This window comes from Pundamilia nyererei, unplaced genomic scaffold, assembly GCF_000239375.1.
Source record: "Pundamilia nyererei isolate P.nyererei 1_Seehausen unplaced genomic scaffold, PunNye1.0 scaffold00008, whole genome shotgun sequence".
NCBI lineage: Eukaryota > Metazoa > Chordata > Actinopteri > Cichliformes > Cichlidae > Pundamilia > Pundamilia nyererei.
This window is the reverse complement of record NW_005187409.1, coordinates 2,927,322-2,947,553: the sequence shown is the minus strand read 5'-3', so window position 1 is coordinate 2,947,553 and position 20,232 is coordinate 2,927,322. Positions and strand designations below refer to the sequence as shown.

Here is a 20,232-nt window from a genome sequence, read left to right as displayed (position 1 = left end):
GACTTCTCCACCCTGTCTTTGGCATCCTGCTGTCTTTGAGATCTTAACACCTGCTGAAAATCCTTTTTTCTTACCTTGTTGCAGTGAGATTCAATACTTTGTGAAATCACTGTCAGGTGCATTTAAGCAGCGTTCACATGTGCTTATTGTGCTAAAACAAACGGTGGGTGTGCCCGACATTTAGGGGGTAACTTTGCCTCTGTTACAACAAGGATGGTTGCTCACCATAATAATCAACTTCTCCTTCATTTTGACAGTGAAGGACAAAGGTTCAGTCACCCAAAAATTGATTGTGCGACAACCTCGACCTCTGAGCGTCCACTTTGAATCGCAAGGAGATAGCACAGGTCGCCCGGTAGGAGGAAACCTGTCTCCAATCGCAATCTGACTTGAACCGACGGCGGTCGCTCTCAGACGGGTTGACAAAGGTTTGCAAAATACTGACATGTAACATATCAAAGCAACAAACTGCAATCATTTCCAAGTCGGTCTGCACGGATTAGTACAACTTACCTGTGACATGTCTCTTTGCAATAGTAGACTCATGTATTCCAATTATTACATTATTACAAAAAGATGTCATGTAATTGCAAAATGACATCAAACTTGTCACCATTTCATCGTCGCCTAGATGCACCAAAGTTACTTTGAAGATTCCAACTGACTGCAAGCGGTTGCAGATCTGGTCTCCCCTTTTCAAGGAAACCAAGGCTGCAAATTCATTGCCCACAGTCACAGAAATTTTGGTCATGCTGTGGTATCCAACCACTAAGGAAGTTTAGCACGGCATTCAAAGTATTCAGTCAAAAACAATGATCAATGATTAATTAACTTAACACTCAATAGACAGGAGCCTGGCAACTGTTGCAAGTCTCCGACTAAGACTCAGCTACACAGACAGTTATTGTTGTTAGGATCAGTTCAGTGTTGGATTTGCATTTTCATTGTAGGAATGTACTACAATTTCACTGCACTTAATTTTAACAGTGCTGTCAGCTAACAAAGCTGCCCTAAAGAAGAAGACGCAGAAGTGGCGATCAAGGTGCCACTTCTTACTGAGTATATTCGCCTTCTTCTTCTATACTGTCACAGATGACATCTCATCCAGTCAGATAGTCTCACATGTTCTCCGCATGCAAACGAAAACCTTAAACTGAAAAAAGATGGCACAAATGTAATTTACAAACTACAAACTGAGTGGATTTTTGTTGTTTAGTCAAAGCTGTTTTTCATGCTGTGCAAGAAGTAGTATGAAATAGTTTCATCTGACTGGAGGAAAATGAGCCCTTATGTCTGCAGCTATGGTATCTGTGTGCAGATTCCAATGGGATTACAGTACATTATTGCTAATTATACTTATGTAAAGATGAAAGGCAGCCCACATTAATGTCACTTTAAATACTGAAAAATTAAGTCACAAAAGTGCCATTGCTAAAGATATTCAGTCTGGCAGCATGGAAAACAAATCACTGAGGTCCTCATCTTGCCCACTGGAGAGCAAGGTGATATCAATACGGTCAGAAATGTGGTCAGTGCTAATAAAATCACAAAAGCACTCTGTCCAATTCAACTCCACGAGGTACTATTGAGGTCTCAACCTGTAAATTCATCTCAATGTTCCTCTTTGTAGAAAGAAAATACGAGACCAGACTGATTATTCATGATCACAGCATCTGAATCTGACCTACAGTCCCTTGTTCATTGTAAACAAAGAAAAATCTTCTGGATAAGAATATGCAATGTCACTACAGCACTTGGTAGGTTGCTAATTCTTAACGCTCTGCTAGAGTTACTGGAGACCCGGGGCAGACTTTAACAGAGGATGACATTTTCAGATCACTCTCCTGAATTAAAAAAGGAGAGAGAATAAAAAACACGCCCGAGACAATCTTTAACACAGTTTGCTTCCTACATAACATTGTAAATAATGCAATCCCGAAATGCATTCTTAGGATTCATGAGAGGAGATTTAAACAAACCATGAAAGGCATCAGCTTTCCACTTTGATTTTGGATTAACCTTGCACCCTCCCAAAACTGTGAAAAGTTGTACAAATCAGAAGGAAAAAAAATGCTAATTCCCAGCCAGGGTTGGTGTGCTACTGAGCATGGATGCATGGAAATAAAAGAATTTACAACCTTTTACAATTTATCCATCACATGCTGTTGAGAGTGTCAAACCTGTTAATGTAGACTTCTAAAAAGGATAAAAGTCAAATGTCTCAAAAAATTCCGTAAAAGTAATGAAAATTGTTTCTGTTTGATGTCTAAAAACGAATGCATAAATGGTTCTAAACGCTACTAAAAGCATCCCAAATGGATTAACAACTGTAACAGTTGTGATTCACTGATTGAATAAGATAGCTTTCCAAGAGACTGTACAGCCAAGCGGTTGTAAATGTGGCCAAACCAATTGTTTGACATGAATTCAAATCCACATATTTGCATGCAACGTGACGGCTGGTGTCAGGGAAGAGGTACTTCAGAAGTACTTCAGCTGACAGGGCTGCAAGTGCGTAGCAGACATAAAAGGTTGGGAACCCCAACCTTTACATTATCTGACACAGCGGCAGTGGCGCCGTCCTCTCCAGAATGAATAAATGACATTAAAACAGGAAGACGCTGAATGATTTCATCTATATTCTGCTGAAAACAGCTTGAGGGAGAGTGTGGAAAATGCATAACATGAAACATGACCAGCAGGCATGTAGAAGAAGAAAGGCGCTGAAAATAGAACACGCTCATAGTCCTTTTAGAGTCTTTCACAATTATAGCTCATCACTGTGTGGAGCCTTAAGAGTTCTGCCAAATCTGACTACAAAAGAGAAGCACACGATATGTGAGCTGCTAGGGCATATGCTACCATTATTAAGCCCGCTACGTGGATTTATTTTTTAATATTACAGATGTTTTGCAGCTGTGCTCAAGATCAAAAGCTGTGCAATCCTGTCATCAAATCAAATTGGATTTAGGGAAAGAAAAAAACATCTGATGGGCTTCTGATAGCCTTTGTGCTTGGAGGAAAATGCTCTTTCAGTGTAAGTACAGGAAGGTTACTGACCATAAAAATGCTCCAAGTGAATGCAGATTGATATAGCTGGAAGGTCCTGCAGAATGACAACATTAAAGCCACTTTAAGATGAAATTCCTTTTTGAGATAGGACGTCACTCCAAGCCCTTTTGGGAGAGAAATATTGTGCGGCTCTTTTTCTTTACCAGCAAAGTAAACCATTTAAAGCTCAGAGAGACATTCAGTTTCAACCTGGACTGGGCCATGAATAAGAGTTACCGGGCTTTATGATCACAGATGAAAGGAAAGGAATAAAAGAAAATATCACCGGCCTTGTAAGAATGAGGGAGAGCAAGGCTTTTGATGTTGAAAACCAAGATTCTTTTTTTTATATTTAACTGATTCTTAGAATAGCCATCACAGCCAGAATGTGGACACAGGAGCAGTGATAATATGGCAGATTTTTGAGGCAATGTCAGTCAGTAATAATGCAGAATATCCATAAATGAAAACTAAAATTGAGGCCAAAATATGCCAAACGTGTCATAAAATCGAAAAAATAAACTTTAGCGTAGTTTGTGTTGACACCTGTCAGTCAGATCGGGAGTAAGAGCGGGTTCAGATGTCATTTAGTTAGTGGGGATTTCATTTGGTTGACATTTGGGTTTAAATATAGGCTGCTGCTGCTGCTGTCACGTCCACGGAAGCGCACAGGATTACCTTCCTCTCCTCCAAATATATTCCCTAAATTATCCCACACTGTGTTGCATTCTGGGGCCCTGAAAGGAGTCTCGGGGCTTAAGACGCACACCGTGTAATTGTAACCATAATTACTCGCGACATCCAGAGTTCAAATCCGGCTCAACACCTCAGCCTGCCATCACACGTCAGTCTCCACCCATACAAACTGATGAGGCAGAAAAGCCCTATAAATTTTTCTTTCTTTCTTTTTCCCTGCAGAAAGCGACACTCGAGAGGCAACTTGCAGGGGAAGAGGAGAGGGATCTGACAGGCTCTTTTCCTGTGAGCTCCACAAAACAAGCGCTGAGCGCACACTTAATCACTGTCTTTGAAATTACTTCCTTTCCTTCGCAGTTAATGAATTGATAAAAATGTGGTCTGTGCACAGCCTCATTCATTCATTCATTCAAAAGAAGAAGAGGCGAGAAAAGTCAAAAGAACAGTAGAGGTTGCCTAAACGCCCGACACCTTTTGATCTGGCAGCTCCACCGGTCAGAAGAGCGCGTACACTGTGCATACACAGGTTGTAGCCCTGAAGCTCATCCGGCAAACCTCATCCATCACACAGATGTCTGGTTTTAAAAATAAATCTGGCAGACTGCGACCAGGACGATGGCCAGTACTCAACTGCAGCAGCACAGCCAGTTTCCATCTCAACACGCACAAGAGTAACCCAAAGGCAATTTAAGAAGCCAGTTACTGTCAACACCGCGTTCCTCTGTTTGCTCTGAATGTGAGGGTAACCGGTTGAACACATTTCCTGCAGTAATCACTTAAGAAGAAGAAGAAGCCTTGAACAACAATCTTACCTTTTTCTCCCTGGAGCGAGGATTTGGCTCAGCTTGGACTGACACGGCTCAGCTGCTGGCGAAGAAGACGCTGAAATAAATGAGCTACTCCGGTGGATGCAGCCGCGACATGAGCTGAAGAAAGTGAGGAGAGCAGCAGCGCAGAAGATTTGAAACGGCGGAGCAGCGCAGCGCTGTACCGGCGGCGGAGTCTGTGCCTCTGACGCTGACATCAGAGGGCTGCTTTAAGGTGGCTCCGCTCGTTCACATCGGCGACACGGCACACGCGGGGAGGCTTCCAGGCGCCCGGTTTAACTATCGCAGTAAAGATTATAAGCTGCGAATAAAATGAAACTGTAATAGAAAACTTGCGTTGTTGGAGCTGAGGTGGGGGATCGGTGGGAGCTGAATGGGAGCCGTCCAAAGAGAGCTCAGGAAGTCATTTAGCTCAAGGTTGAGAGAGAGCGCGCACAGCTCCGCAACTCTTCATCATTTTACAGCAAACCCAAAACTTCAGTCAAGCCTGGAAGATGTGAAACAAAATTCTGACTTTCGGTTTTTCCTTCCAACCCAGTTCTGGGTTATGTCAGCCACAAAATATCAGCAAACAATGAGCATAAACCTTTCTGTTATAGGTCCATAAATACGGAAAGGATGGCGCACTTCTAACATTAATGGAGAACTACTATGCTCATTTCCAGCCTTATATTTTATTCTTGGAAACCAACAGATTAGCTTTGCATGATCAACAGTTCAAAATAAACGCTAGTAACCCTTTAAACCAACTTTTCTCTGATTGGCTGCCCCTGTCAAACAGAAGATTTGAACAGCAGGTGGGCGGGGCTTCTGTAGTTGGAGTTTGCTGTGTGCCTGAGAGGGTCACAGTAAATATATCCCCACTTGGATGCCGGTTTAGCTCATTTGGTAGCGCAGGTGACCCATATGGCAAAGGCTAATTCGGACACCTGGTTTGAATTTACCTTGCTCGATCCTTTGCCCAGGTTTTTTTATGTTATTGCAATAAAGGCCAAGAATCTATTCCTCTCTAAACATTCTGTAGAACAAACCATAGATAAACTTAGCATTTAGGGATTATTTTCATATAAACTGACCTTATTATTCAAAACTTTGGCCATGTTTGTATCAGTGTGTGGTCTGTAAAGGTACAAGAAAAAAATGAAAGAAAATATAAAGTACCGGAGAGCGCAACACACTGCACCATGCACAGCACTCCAAGGATGCAACCACGGGGTTTGAGTCAGTGAGCTTTCATTTCCTCAACAAATGATGAAATTAATAATTTGTTGCATAACCAAGATACACTGTGCTCAGTTCGAATTTTTTTTCCCAAGGGTCCACTTGAGCTCAGCAGTTCTCTGAATCTTTCCAATTATCCTGCAAACTGGGTTCTATCCAACCTTCATAGGGTATAACCAAAAAACTGAAAAAAAAAATGAAAAAAAAGAAGAATTCAGCACTGAGTATGTGGGAGTTTTTTTCAATTGCTTTTAGAAAGTATTTTCTTCAATAAACTTCAAAATTATCTGGAAATGAAGAAATGTGGACAATATACACACACGAGCACAACAGAAGTTAAACATTCAAGATTCTGACTTAGGATAAAATAAAAAAAGAAGAAACTTCAAGTCCACGTAGTGCTTTTGTTTTGTTTTAAAGCATTTAAAAAAAAATACAAGTAGGGTATGATCCAGGTTGGCTCGCACCGAAATTAGACAAATACCATTTTATAATGGTGGACTAGAATTCACGAGAAAGAAGCAAAACTCAGGGATTTAAATTATTTTAAAATAAACTATGAACTGTGAGTGCTGTGTTCTTTAGAAACAACAGGTGTTATTTATTTGCATAAAAAAGGAAAAGTCTTACACTTGTTTATTTTTCAAGAGTGCAATTAATAGGTTTGCAGCTGACAAGCTGTACAAGGGGAAAAAAAACACATTATGCCATCATTGTTAAATGTACAAGACAATAAGGACAGATAAATGTATTTACATAAAAACTACTCGCACACTTGGAAGAGGCGAGGGGATACATATGTACAAGTCTTTTTTAAAAAGGGGGGATATAAGAAGCGAGTTGGCGCTTTTTTCCTTCTCCGCCGGGTTCAGCTTCTACCTCCGCTGTGCGTCAACCTGACCATCGTCTGCTTTCAGCTGCCAGCTGATGTTACTCTGAACAAAATGTTTAAGGCCGTCATAGCCCTGAGTGAACAAATACTCCAGGTACCAACTCCATGGCTTGGAGTGCTGAAACACACACACACAGAAACATGTCAGGTCAGATTGCAGACATCTGAAGATTTGTGTGATCAAAGATGTCTCTATTAATCTATGAAACATGACCGATGCACATCAAACTACACCTGAACTTTATTATAAATGCAGGGAAATGAAAAGGAACCTCTCATACCTTTATGGAATTGAGGTCCATGTCCTTTTTCCCCGGCCAACACTGATGAAAAGAGAACATTAATATTTATCGACAGCCAGCCTTCGTGAATCTCACAGGATCACTGCTGGATGATGCAGTTGGACCCAACCAAAAAATAAAAAAGGTGCGGATATTATTAAACTTGATGAAAAACCCCATCTCACGCTGCACTCATTAATAATAAAATCTCCTTCTGTATTAATGCATCATCTGTGAAAGATACATTAACACCACATTTAGCTGGTCTGTAAGATGAATAACCGCGGTGCCTGCTGATTCAAATTCCCTGTGTGGTATGAAAATAAGCATGGGTTTTACTGTAGCATGTAGGATTCAATCCAAATCGAGACAAATGCCGCGCACTCACCTTCTGGTGAAAGTTGACCGCGTAGCTCATGAAGGCGGGATGGTGGACGAGGTCGAAGCTCGACCCGTACTGTGGCACGTTACTCTTGAGAAGCAGCTCCTCTCCCAGCTGTACGCCCATCCCTGGATGAAACATTCTGGAGTTCCACAGGCAGTTGACCATGACGACGACGTAGTGGTTGAACTCACGGAAAGTCTGGCGGCTGATGTGAAAGGCCTGCTGAGAAGCACATTTCCAAAAGGAGAAACTAAGAAAGTGGAGTAAGAGTATAGCCGAACTACAGAGATCTGATGCTGTGATGATTAATCTGAATACCATTTACCAAGGCTGTTTTACTTAATAAAGGCTGCCAATGACATTTTCAGGCACACATACTGGCTTGACTGACATGTACTTTCAAATTCGCAGCTCACAGTGACTGCTGTAATAAAGGACAACTTTAAGTTCACATCTGAGAAGATATTAAAGTCACCAGGTTTAAGTAGATGCTCCTAAAGAGCTTTACTATTAAATCTACAAAAGTGAATGAAGGGGCAAAACACAGAGAGAGCATCGACTAAAACATTAAAGCAGAAAATTAATGTATAATATTGTTCACATGTTCATTTTCACATAACAAAAACAATAAGCATCAATCTTTACCTCGGTCACTTTCTCTTGGCTCTTGGCTGATGTCAAGTTCACTTTGTACCTGATGAAAATAGAAGAAAAATAAATAAATAAAAGCAATGGACCAGTGGCCTCTGTGATCATAAATCACTGCACAACAGCCAGTTCTCTATGGTCAGTCAAAACACACCGTGCAATTACGTTTTAATTTTGGAGTCACGGCTTTTTACTCTTAGCTTTGGTAAAATTATTTTAAGACCCCAGGGTGTACTCAATTCGTTGGGCTATAAGGACGTGTGTTATTAAAGCCTGGAGTTATAAATGATACTAGAATTCCATGTAAGGAAAGAATCTGGGCTTTAGGGTATTGCCCCCTGGCCTCCATCATTAATAATGCCTTAACATGCAAGTTCAATTAAGCCATTTGATTCCAATTCAGTCCCTTTATCAAATATGTATAAGCAGCATATGACATACTACATTTAGGGCATTGCTAATGTATGCATTAAGATAAGCTTATGGCAGCTTCCCATAGAGGTGCTGAGCACCCACCTGTGCATGATGTAGGCCAGTCGGTCCACGCTGACGGGGTCAGTGGCAAACAGGGCTGGGTAAAAGACTCCAGCTGGAGGCATCACTATGAGAGGGAGGCCATACTTCAGAAATGTGTCACAAACCTGCGGGAGGAGAAAAACATGTAACAAACACCCACAGAGATTAAAAACGTTAAAGCAGAGGCTCAGACATAGAATATGCATCCCCGCTGAACCTTTTAGAAAGAGTGTGCTCTGCTACAAGTTGATCTTTAAAGCTGTTCAGGGAATCTCATGTTCTCTCCCTCTACTTGCATTTTGCTAAATAAGACTGGGCTTGTGTTTTTAAGGTGTCAGACCCTACAAATACCATCATTCTGCAAGGTAGGGGTGGTGAAACATCTCGAGGATGTTTTATTTTTTGTGTCACTATATAGAGACAATAACAAATCGCAAACACAGATTATGACAAAACAGATAAAATCATTAACTCCAGCTTCTTCTTCTTTTTTACCGTCTCATAGAAGTCCAGGACGAAGCTGAGGAGGAGACAGTGACAGCCTTCAAGCTGAAGGCCCACAGAGGCCAGTCGACCCACAAAGTGAATCAGCTCCATCACCGAATCCTTAAACCCAGACAGAGTCATGTTTCTGGAACACAGGGCAAAAGAGTCACTTTACCCAAAACGGATGTTAAATGACACCTGTGACAGCATTTAACTCATGTCCTTTGAAACTTTGTTGCAGTTTTCCATATAAAACACAGGAATCTATCCAAAGCAGCTCACTGCAAACACAAATGACAAACACTGAATCAAACAGATACAAACACAATGCGTGATCAATGATTTCTTCAATGAGTTGTACACTGGGTAAATACCACAGGTGAACTTGGAAATGGCACTGAGTAAAATGGATCTTTCCACTGACTGAAGGCATTTATTGCAGGATTAAACAAGTGATGAAGCTCAGGCATTTAAACATAATTGACTCGTACGCCACCCTTCAGTTTGGAAGCTAGAAAATCGTTTCCCTGGATATTAAGGTGCCACTTGTTCCCAAACAAATTTCAAATAAAGGACTTGTATAAACGAGCTCAAAACCCAAAGGGAAAACATACAATAAAGACTTCCGCCTGATTTGCTTTAGCTGTTAGTGGATAACAGATGGATTCAATTCAAGATAAATAGTTGCAACATATACAAATGTCAGTTGTCTTTCAAGATTTAACGTAATCAAGAATTTTTTAAAAAGTTGCAACGAGAGACTTGACATTTAACTTAATTTGCCAATAATCAAAATTAAAACTACTCTGTTTTGTCCTTGGGGAAAGTAATTAGTCAATTAAGGCACAATAAATAAAAAGCCAACTTCTATGAGAAAGCATTTCGTGACACAAAGTACAAGTTTCAAGCATCAAGAAAGCAGGAAGCAGATGTAATTTTATAACTAGGTTATCATATTTGGCACTTTAAGTTCTCAGAACATGGGTGTCTAACCAGATATCGGCTATGTATTACATTACTTGGCCTGCAGGATGTGTCATTCACTCCCTAATAACCTTAAGCTTGAGGTCTGGCTTCTTTCTCTTTACAGTTCTACCAATATTCAAAAAATCCCATCTCAAAGCAACAGTGAAAAACTATATCATGGATTTTTTTTTTTAACTTCTAGGCTGAAAATCTATAATTCCATATCATCAGGTTGTTCTAAAGGCTCTCCAAATCTAGGATTACATTCAAAATCATTTACATACAAAGCCTCGAATGATCAAATTACATCATCATATTTTAAAGACCTCTTAATAATTTCGAACTTTCCTTTCTGATAAAGCCTATAGTTATGGTTTAAACCGAACCATCCACTGCTTATACTCCTACAGGCTCAGGCGGAACTTCCCATGATGTACTGAGTGTTTTGTTTCGATACCTCTCTTTTCTTTCCTCTACGAATTTCTCACTATTGTAAGCCATTAACTTCTGTCTGCACTCTCCTGTAGTTTGTGTTTTGTTCTGTTTGCTGTTCCTGGTGTTTGTATTTTCCTCTGCCTTGTCTTCAGCTGTTGGTCGTGCTGACAGTTTTTACTTCCACGAGCAAAGCCTGTAATCCTGGAGAAGCTACGGAGAAAACAACGGGGTCTCAGAGCAGGAGCTGTTCCAGCGATCATCGTGGAGAATGTGAGGTGTTTGGACAGTACTATGGATGAGCGCGGTGAGCTGACTGAGCCCCACGGGGGAACACAGAGAGTGGAGTTTGATGTGCTTCATGGAGTGTTGCAGCGAGGCACTGACACACTCATACATCCCCGACCACAGTGTGACTGTACCTGGATTCAGGATTTTTCAGGGACATTTATCTCCAAGGTAAGAAGAAATGTGGAAGGGTTGAACTAGTGATTGAAAAGGGGAGTAGTCCTGCACATGTTACTGCACAGGAATGTTTATCTGGCTTGAGTAATGAACCACTCGCTGTTGGAAGGTGTCCATTTCACTTGCGTAGGGAATTTGTCATTACTGATGTCTGCTGTCTGAATCAACACACTGTTTGTTTCCTCCATCAGCTGATGCAGAGGTCATCCAAATGACTGAGGATGTGTTAAATGGATGTTGATCATTAATGGATCGTGACCTCTGCATCGCTTACTGGTTATGCAGCTGAACACGTTCTATAATATCTGAAACCAGGGAGGATTTTTACCTCTGCATACCACAATGCTCTCCTTAGGGAATCGTATTAGATTTCTATTTATTGGGGTCTTCACGGTTTTTTGGATTTTCTATTCAACATATCTCAGATTTTGGAATAAATCAAGTGGCTGTCCCTCCCTGAGCCCGATTCTGCTGCAGGACTCTTGTCTTCCTCCCTACTTTCTACTGCATGCTAACGTCAGATTGCTAAATCATCCAGGTTTACTTCCCTTGAAGTGACTATTGCTCAGAAAACACGCTATATACATGGAACTAAATATAACTGAACAGATGTGAAACTCACATGGACGTGTGGCTGTTGAGGCTGATGTCCAGGTCGTCTTCCAGAGCATAAATGGAGTGCCAGGTCAACCACTTCAACAGCATATTGTTAAGACACTCCATCAGTCCACACTGCAGAGATACAAACACGAAAGAGAGAAAAAGAACCAATTATGCAGCATGTTAAACACTGAACTACTCAAGGGCTTTGTTGCGCTGTTTTTCACTACTGCATTTTTTTTCCCTAATAACTTTGAACAGTAATGGGAGCAAGTTTGATCTGTTTGTGTCTGCGAAAGAAAAGCCTACCTTGAAAAACAATGAGGATGTGAAGAAAAGCTGCATGAGAGGCTCAAACAGAAGCCTTCTGATCTCTGAAGGGGGAGACAAAAGGTCACTATTGTACCTGACGTACAATTCAATGCGTTACAGTTCCCTACATAAAGGACAAAATGACAGCTTGCTAAGATGAGAACATGACTGTGATTTTATTCAAGTGCACGACAAGATCAGAGAGAAAACCTGTGTTATGTAAGTGTACGTTGACAGACATAAGGAGAGAAAATTGAGCTGTGAAGAAAGACGGTCATAGAAAGCAGTGATCTGTGGAGGTAACACTCACGGGAACTTGGAACAACCGGAATGTTGCTCAGCAGGCCGAGGATCTGCGGACGGAGTAGTGAGCCGTCCCAAACATTCAGAAATTTATAGAGGAAAACCTCTGAACTGGAAAAGCCCTCCTGTTGGAGAAAATTATGATGTGAAATAAATCTTTGGCTCAGCGTTGGTACACAGCACGTATCAGGTACGCGTGTGGCGCCAGGTTCATGAGCATCAGAAATAATGACGATGTCAGTGAGCTGTGGACGTCGCTATCAGGGGCTCACCTGCAGAAAGTGCTGTGCAGACAGCAACTTGTTCAAAAACTGGAGAGCTTCTTCTGAAGTCTGACTGGGTCCTCCATCGCCACAGAATAAAAACTCTTTAAAAAATACAGTCAAAAAGGGTATTTACTGCGTGAAAAATTCAGAGCACTACAAAGAGGACAGCAGGAGATTTCAGATGCACTGCATCTTCACACGGAGACATACTCTCATATGTCTTTAAACCCTTCTGTAAAAGAATCCCTTTAACATGGCAACAAAGTTATGTTGGGGTTCAGCTCAAGGTCAGCTCTGCTTTTCCTCTAACTTCTAGAAAGAACATGTCACAGCAGTTATGTAGTGTGTAGTGTGCGTTCCCGACTTACCTTCGTGAAAAGCGTAGCCTAACCAGAAATTGAGGCGAAGGAGGGCAGACTCATCCTGCACACAGTCCAGGTACTGCAGCGCCAGACTGGAACCCAGCAGCGAGCCCATCTGAGCAGGCAGCTGGTGGAAACACATAAAGCAAAATTGTGATTAAGAAACTAAAATAACCAGAAAGACACATAAAGACAACAGGTACACAGAAGCAAAAAACAAATAAACAAACACAGAAGCTGAAATAAATAAGAGAGTAAGAACCAACAGATGATCGTGTCCTTATCACAGGGTTGGCCACCAATCTAATTTTAAGCCAGTTCCTCGGTATCTGGTAATCCCCATAATGGCAGTACTGGGACACTTCTTCCACCACACTGGATAGTTTTATACAGTCCCTTATTGTGGCTGAACAGCTGCCTCTCAATATGGGGACTTTGTCAATTTAATACACGAATTAGAATGAGAGAAAGACAGACTGTAAATGGACACAACTCAGCTCTTCAGTAATTATGGAGCAACTGTATCGTTAAACTGAGAAAGCACCATTCTGCTTTTGACAACAAGAACGCCGGCCGTGAGGGAAATAATCAATGATCCTTTGTCAATGCCGTAACCGAATAGTTTTATGAGGGAAATTGATTGTACTCATCTGTCTTTCCTAACACGTGGCAAAGCACCACTCTCCCTGCCATAAACACATTTGGCACCAACGCCCTCCAAGCCTTATTGTCCACGTTTGCTTTGTGGGCAGTGAAAGAGGTGAATTTATGTAGCATGACGCATAAAACCCTGCAATCCATTTAAAATGACTTACATTGGTTTATCAGGTCACTGAATCTGCAGGGCAAATAGACATTTATGGAGAGGCCTCTCTAAATGACCATTTGCTTTGCAACTTTGTCCAATGCATTACTCAGATACATCTCCACTAACATCCCTTGCTTTCATTACTCATAAAGGACAAATAACACGCTGATGATATCTGTAAAAATAAAAAAGCAACAGCCTGTTTAAAAAACAAATGACAAGCACTCTGCTCATGAAGTCAGTTTGTGCTCTAATATAATAAACAGCCACAGGCCACTTACGCTGTGGTTTCTCTAGGTCAAAGTTTTTAATGGCCAAGCACAACAAACTCATACAAATACAACAGTAACACAGCGCCACCCTGTGGCCCAGAGGATATATCACAATTTAAACACAGCCACTAAAGGGAAAACAATTCTTATGGACCAGTCAGACTTGAGGTGTTGTGCCATTTTGCATCAATAACATGTCTTCTTTCCCACTTGTGAAAATAAAAGCCCAAAATACACATTTAGATATTTTTACTGCACTTTCTCTGCTGTTTAAGCAAAGTAATAATGTTAGATTTTGTGTATGTAATCAAATGGTGATGCTTCAAGTGTATATTTAAGTAAAGAATTTATTTTACTAGTACATTATAATTGTATAACATTCTATAAATACTTGTACTCTGATCCAAAAATCCTCACTTCAGTAGCATGTCCAAACTTTCCAATTTGATATCTATGCGCCCAAAGTTTTTACTGAGTCACTCAAAGCCTGCTGAACTGGTGACTTAAATGTGATTTGATCCAAGATCTGGGTTTCTTGCCAATTTACACGCATAATTTAACTGGCAATGCCCAGTTTGCATATTTAAACATAAAAGAAAATTCCTAATACAAAAAAAAAAAACTTCTGTAATGTAAGTAGTCACCTGAGGAAGTTGGTATTTTTGTTATACGCCTGTTATGAGACCCCTTAAAAGGACTTCTCCTTCTCTTTTGCCTTTCTTGTGAACCTGCTGTGGGGGCTCAGTATGAGATGCTGCATCTTTACATATATATTCCTTATGAAAAAGCCTGTTTAAAGCCACAGACAGCTGGAGTCCTCACGACAGAGTATTCTCTCCTGTTTTACTTCGTCCAAGTCCACTTTAAACTTGCTGCCTGGGCGCATGAATAGTTGACGAGTTCTAATATCAGTTCTCCACAGGTGAGTTCCTTGCACTCACTCTTCAATGACGAAATTTACATGATAGGGACTCAAGCAGACACAAAACGTATAAAACCCGTTTAAGCCACAAGTTCTTGCCATCCATTCAAGTAGCCAGTGTACTTGTTCTAAAAGTGAAAAAGTAATTTTCATTATATATTCTCTTTTCTCTTAATTCCATGTTAGTAGTTTAGATCATAGATTTGTCTTTTGCTTCACTATTAGTCCATCCTGAGACCGCAGTGTTCCTTTGACAGCTGTCATCACTGCTGGTGTTTCTTGGTAGTTAGGAAGAAGGGATTCTCATTTTCCTGCTGCATCTGATTTACTGGGACACTTCAGTGGCCAACTAGAATACATTATATTCTGTTGCTGAAATGATTTACAGCTGATCTGTAAAATTGAACTAGATAAGAGGAAGCAACACAGCGAAAGATCAAGATGCCTCCCCAGTGTCGGCACTCGACAGATGCAGAACTGAGATTTATCACAGGAGAAATTACCTCTATACGATGCATATTTTCCAACAGCTGAGCAAAAGAGTGGAGCTCCACCAGTGGGACCATCCTTCTGCTGGAGGACTGCTCAGACTGAGCTTCTTTGTTCAGTGCAGGAATCAAAGCAGGAAATTCCAGGTGGCAGTGTTTCTAAGAAAGAAGCAGAAAGTAAAAAGCAAAGGAGTTAAAATCATGATAAACTGCTTGAATACAAATAATTATGTATCTCCTTTGACTAACAGTTCAAAACACAATGATAATGAACGGAAGGGAAAAAAGCATCAGGCAGCACAAGAAAATGTACAAAGTAATCAAGAAAATGATCTGCAGTGTACATCTGAATGAAAATATGCCAATTTTGTTTGCTGGCACAAATAAAGTACACACTAATGTGAACCTCCAACAAATGAAAAGCTGGGAAGGTACTGTCAGGCAGCAGCAGTAGCTGACGGTTGGCTACAAACCCAATAAAAGATGCATACCCTTTTTCTTGGGTTGGTTTTATCCTTGTTTGTGACCAGACTCATGCTGGAAGCGCCTTGCAAACCGTTCCTCTTCTGGACAGCAATCAATGCTGATTGCCAGGGAGAAATGTGGTTCCTAAACCCACTCTGCAACAAAAGATGAAAACCACCATGTTTGCTTTGTTTTCCAGAGAATGGTCGTATTCCAAGAGCAAGTATGTTTTAGGTACAAACCTTCATCCGTGATGGAATGGAGAGTGTCACCAGTTCAGGGCAAAACACTTTGTAAAGTGACAGTAGGTGCAGGAGGAAAGACTGTCTTCCCTGAGAAGAAAACAATAAACAATCAGTCCCATCTTTGTACTCTGCATCACATTTTTTGTTTCTTTCATAATGAGATGCGCGACATGGGCAACTGGAGGGTAACTGTTTATGGGAAAATTGTGCCGTTGCATTTCTGCAATTAAATTCCAAAATGATTCTCACACTGAGGAAGGAAATAATGAAATTCACTTGATTGATGACGACATCAAAACTGCAGGATGCTTACCAGTTTAGATTGTAGTTCCAGTAGCTTCCTGACTCTGAAGACTCGCACTACCGCGACAAAATGAGATGTTAAAAAACCTCAGAAAAGTGATGAGGAAAAAGGTGAAACAAAGAAGTAAACTGAAAAAAGGGAGAATAGTATTTTCATAGTATAGGGATCTGATTTCAAGGATAAAAGTATTTGGCTTACCGCTTTCCTTTCGGGTCAAAAGGTACAAGAGATGGCAGATGAAAGGACACTGAAAAATTTTGACAACATGATTAATCAATTCACACCTTTAAAACATAACTATTTATCTTGCCAGCTGTTAAAAACACAGTCCAGCTTAGTGAAAAGCGTGCCTGACATGTGTAAATGCCATCGGATTTGTCTAAACAGTCATTTCAACCCATTATTATAAAGATCGCCAGCACTTACCAGATTTTCATCTGTGACAAAGTTGAAGATGAAGCCATAAATTGCTCGTAGCTGGTCCTTTGCATCAATCATATCAAATACAGTCAATACCCACTTTATGAAAAGAACCTGCATGGAAGAGAAGTAAGTTTGATGGTCGTTAATGTCACACTCTTATCAAATAGAACAATGAAATCATGTCTTCAGTGTGACCCCAGGAATAAACAAGGCATGAAACTAAACAAGTCTGAACTTCAAAACACACCAGAAGAACTTCAGAAGTGGAGTATTTGAGCCTGAGTTGTATTTTATTTTGGAAATTGGCTGGTATCTCTTAACTGCTCCTACGTCTCACTTCCTGTGCTTTTCAGCTGCTCTTTGGAATCCCAAAATATACCTTGTGCTAATTTTAGTGTGGCAGAGCTGAAAAGTTGGACTTGGTGGATTTACAATCATTATACTAAACAGACACGACTGGAGCTCAAACAGAGCTGCAACACAGCCAGACTCACGCGTTCCCTGGACAAATATTCCTCCAGACAATAATTAATGAACAGAAAATGAGAAGAAGCTTTAGGCACATCAAACAAACTTTTACTGCCCCAAAAGTTAACTGAATCCCTAAAGAAGGATTGGAAGTTATAATATTTCCTTTAGTGCAAATATTTTACGTGCACTTACTTGAGTGCTGATGGGCATCTTGCCAACGCTGAGCCAAACCACTGCTCGAACAACAGCCTCCTGTGGCACCACAGAGGCAGGAATCAGACACTTGAGCACCCGGACACATGGAGAAGTCCCTGCACAGAAAATTCAGAGCAAAATTTATCAAAAGAAGCCTTAAAGAGTGCAGAACGACGTAATATCAAAGACATTGCCACACATTTTTTCACACTGTACAATTAAAAGAATGAAACTCACATCACATCGATTAGAAATAATAATTCTTTATATTGTATAAACTATACAATTAATATTATATTACTATATAGATCTTTTCAATTAACCTTCACAATATTACATTGTGGAAGACTACAATAGATCTGTTGTGCTTATGCTCTCTTTTTCTATTGACAGTACAAAGACTGGCAGGGTTGGTGAATTGTTGTTTTCAAATCAGTTAAGTGTGAAAAGTGTAACCAAAAGTACATTTGCTAGGTCCTCAATCTGACAGACTCCTGCTCTCTATAATTCTGTTACACAAGCCCATCCTTCCTGCTGGAAATTCCCCAATTTACCCAGTTTGAGGCTGATGCAAAGACAGTCTTACCCATACGGAGGCTCATGGCAAACTCCAGCATAATAGAAACTGCTTCTGGGGGAAGTCCCTGACTATAGGCCACCTTTTCCACTTGCACCAGGTTCTTCTCCAGCTCATCATTCCCCAGAACAGGAGTCCCTGCTTCAACTACACGGAGGAGAGGTGACATTGTATTAAAGTGTGTACATTTATATAAATGGAAAAAACACTTACACTGATATTTCCTAAGAGACTTCAGGAAAGACATGATTCTAAATTGCCCATAAGTGTGAATGTGAGTATGAAAGGTTGTCCGTCTCGATGCGTTAGCCATGCGACAGACTGTCGATCTGTCCAGGGTGTACCCTGCCTCTCGCCCTATGGTAGCTGGGATAGGCTCCAGCCTACCCTCATAAGGACCAGCGGAAGAGAATGGATAGATGGATGTAAACAGTTTTATGTAAAGAAGTGACTTGCAGGGCCTTAAAATGGAATGTGTTAATGAGCTGATAAGCAAACAAAACAAAACATAAACAAAACAGTTTCACACACTAGAATAAGTCAGCAACTTTGATATCGGATGACAGGGTATGAGCTGATATAAACAGTTTGCTTCATCAGACCCCCCAGAAAAACAGTTTATTACATGTTTACTCACTGCGACATAAAAACGGTCTGTTTTCGCAATTTAGCTCAGTGTTAAATCCATCATCAAATATTCACGCATTTGCTGGCTTCTCATTAAGAATAACAAAAACAGACCACAGCGCTGCTGTCATCTAGAGTCAAATCACAGAAATAATTTAGACTTTTCCTGGTTACAAGGACATTGGGGGTTATTTAGATACAACACAGCTCCAGGGTGAAAATATTTGTCAGATTAGTTAAAAGTAATAACAAATTAGTTGGCTGATGCTAGACAATGTTTGATGCTTTATTGCTTACATGCTAAAGTATTTAATCAGAAGGTGTGTGGTACATTCCTTTTTCTGCATTTTCAAGAAAATAACAAAAAATACATTAAAAATGTGAAGACAAAAACAACTAAAATGATCTAAAATAAAACATCCAAGTGATGTCAGTCTCTTGAATCATTTCATCCTTGAATCCTTTTATGTCAAGTTAATTAATTAATGCATCCAATGCCTTTTAAGATGTTTAATAAGTTGCAGGAACCAGGGTCACTGTAGGCAAGTAATTCAGGAATGCATCACTAACAGTGCCTTTAACCACTTCATCACTAGCACTAAATAGAACTAACATAAAATAACAAGAATAAGAACACAGATGGTGAAGATATGGAAGAGAATCCTGGATGAATAATTAACTCATATCTAAATATTTATGAGAGATACTAATTTCTGGAGGGAAAAATAAAACAAAGAGTCAAAAGAGCACAATTAAAGAAATATAAAGACTCTTGAAAATCACATGAGATGGTTCAAAATTCAATACAACACAGTTTTTCAGTCCTGTTGTCATGCACCACAAATGTTCAAAGTTATGCAAAAACAAAATCATTGGAAATCCACTTGTACTGGAAAGAACTGCAGCTCCACATATTCTTTCTGGTTAAGAAATGCTACACTAATGTCTAATCGGCTAAAAGGCTATAATAAAGGTTGTGCTCAATTATTAAAAATGATGAAGTTAATCACATTTCTGACATGTAGTAAAGCATAATGCAGTGTGTTGAAAGCCTTTTTACCCAGTTAAAGTTACTTGTGACTGTCGTAGGTCTATACTTTCCTGTTCATGTAAATACTGGAATGTTTGTGTTTTCAATGCTGGCTTAATACTAGGTCTGACAGAAGATTGCTTACCTGCTTGTTTAAAAATAATGATGATTACCCGTCAGTAACTACAAGTTACATCACCACTCCATTGGCTGCAAGTGATATTTTAGTTGAATATTTACATCTTAGGTTGTTTAAAATTACTATAAGACTCTTCTAACCACCTATTTGAAGGAAATCCTCCACATAAGTCAACAGATTTTGAAATACTTAGTTCAAAAGAAAGCTGTCAATCTACTATATTTGTCTGGGTTATTGATTTAATGCATTAACCCTGTAGCAAACTGGTGGTCTGTCCAGGGTGTACCACACCTGTCACCTTATGACACCAGGGATAGGCTTCAGGCCCCGTGACAATGAATTGGGTAAGCAGACGATAAATCGATAGATGCCCCGATGGATGGTTGGTTTAACCACATAAATCTTTTAGAACAAATTAATCTATGTTTTCACTGAGACTGTAAGAATAATAGCCCTGTGATACAGTTGTGACTCACTCGCTGTCAGCTATGACACGGAAAGGGGCAAAATGTTAAGGAAATGATTGGATGAGATGGATAGTAAGAGTGACTATTTTT

At 40.2% G+C, this 20,232-nt stretch overlaps 2 protein-coding genes across 7 annotated transcripts in view; both read right to left on the bottom strand.

Moving 5' to 3' along the window:
* Positions 1-5,298, bottom strand: part of drp2 (dystrophin related protein 2) — a 175,447-nt gene extending 170,149 nt beyond the window's left edge. For all 6 annotated transcript variants that reach the window (XM_005722946.2, XM_005722943.2, XM_005722948.2 and 3 more), the window contains exon 1: positions 4,560-5,298. The gene's annotated coding sequence lies outside the window, so the exon portion shown is untranslated. The remainder of the gene's footprint in view (positions 1-4,559) is intronic.
* A 1,074-nt stretch (positions 5,299-6,372) lies between these two features.
* cenpi (centromere protein I) lies at positions 6,373-18,126 on the bottom strand. Its single transcript, XM_005723204.2, has 20 exons — positions 18,093-18,126; positions 17,889-18,026; positions 17,300-17,418; positions 16,640-16,747; positions 16,412-16,460; positions 16,223-16,269; positions 15,907-15,996; positions 15,691-15,819; positions 15,215-15,358; positions 12,716-12,836; positions 12,354-12,448; positions 12,089-12,206; positions 11,776-11,840; positions 11,489-11,598; positions 9,013-9,148; positions 8,518-8,642; positions 7,999-8,047; positions 7,357-7,575; positions 6,969-7,010; positions 6,373-6,805 (listed from the first exon to the last, which is right to left on the bottom strand). Exons 1-20 carry the CDS (start codon positions 18,124-18,126, stop codon positions 6,671-6,673), a joined length of 2,073 nt encoding a protein of 690 aa, XP_005723261.2. The 3' UTR covers positions 6,373-6,670.
* Positions 18,127-20,232: the final 2,106 nt, after the last annotated feature.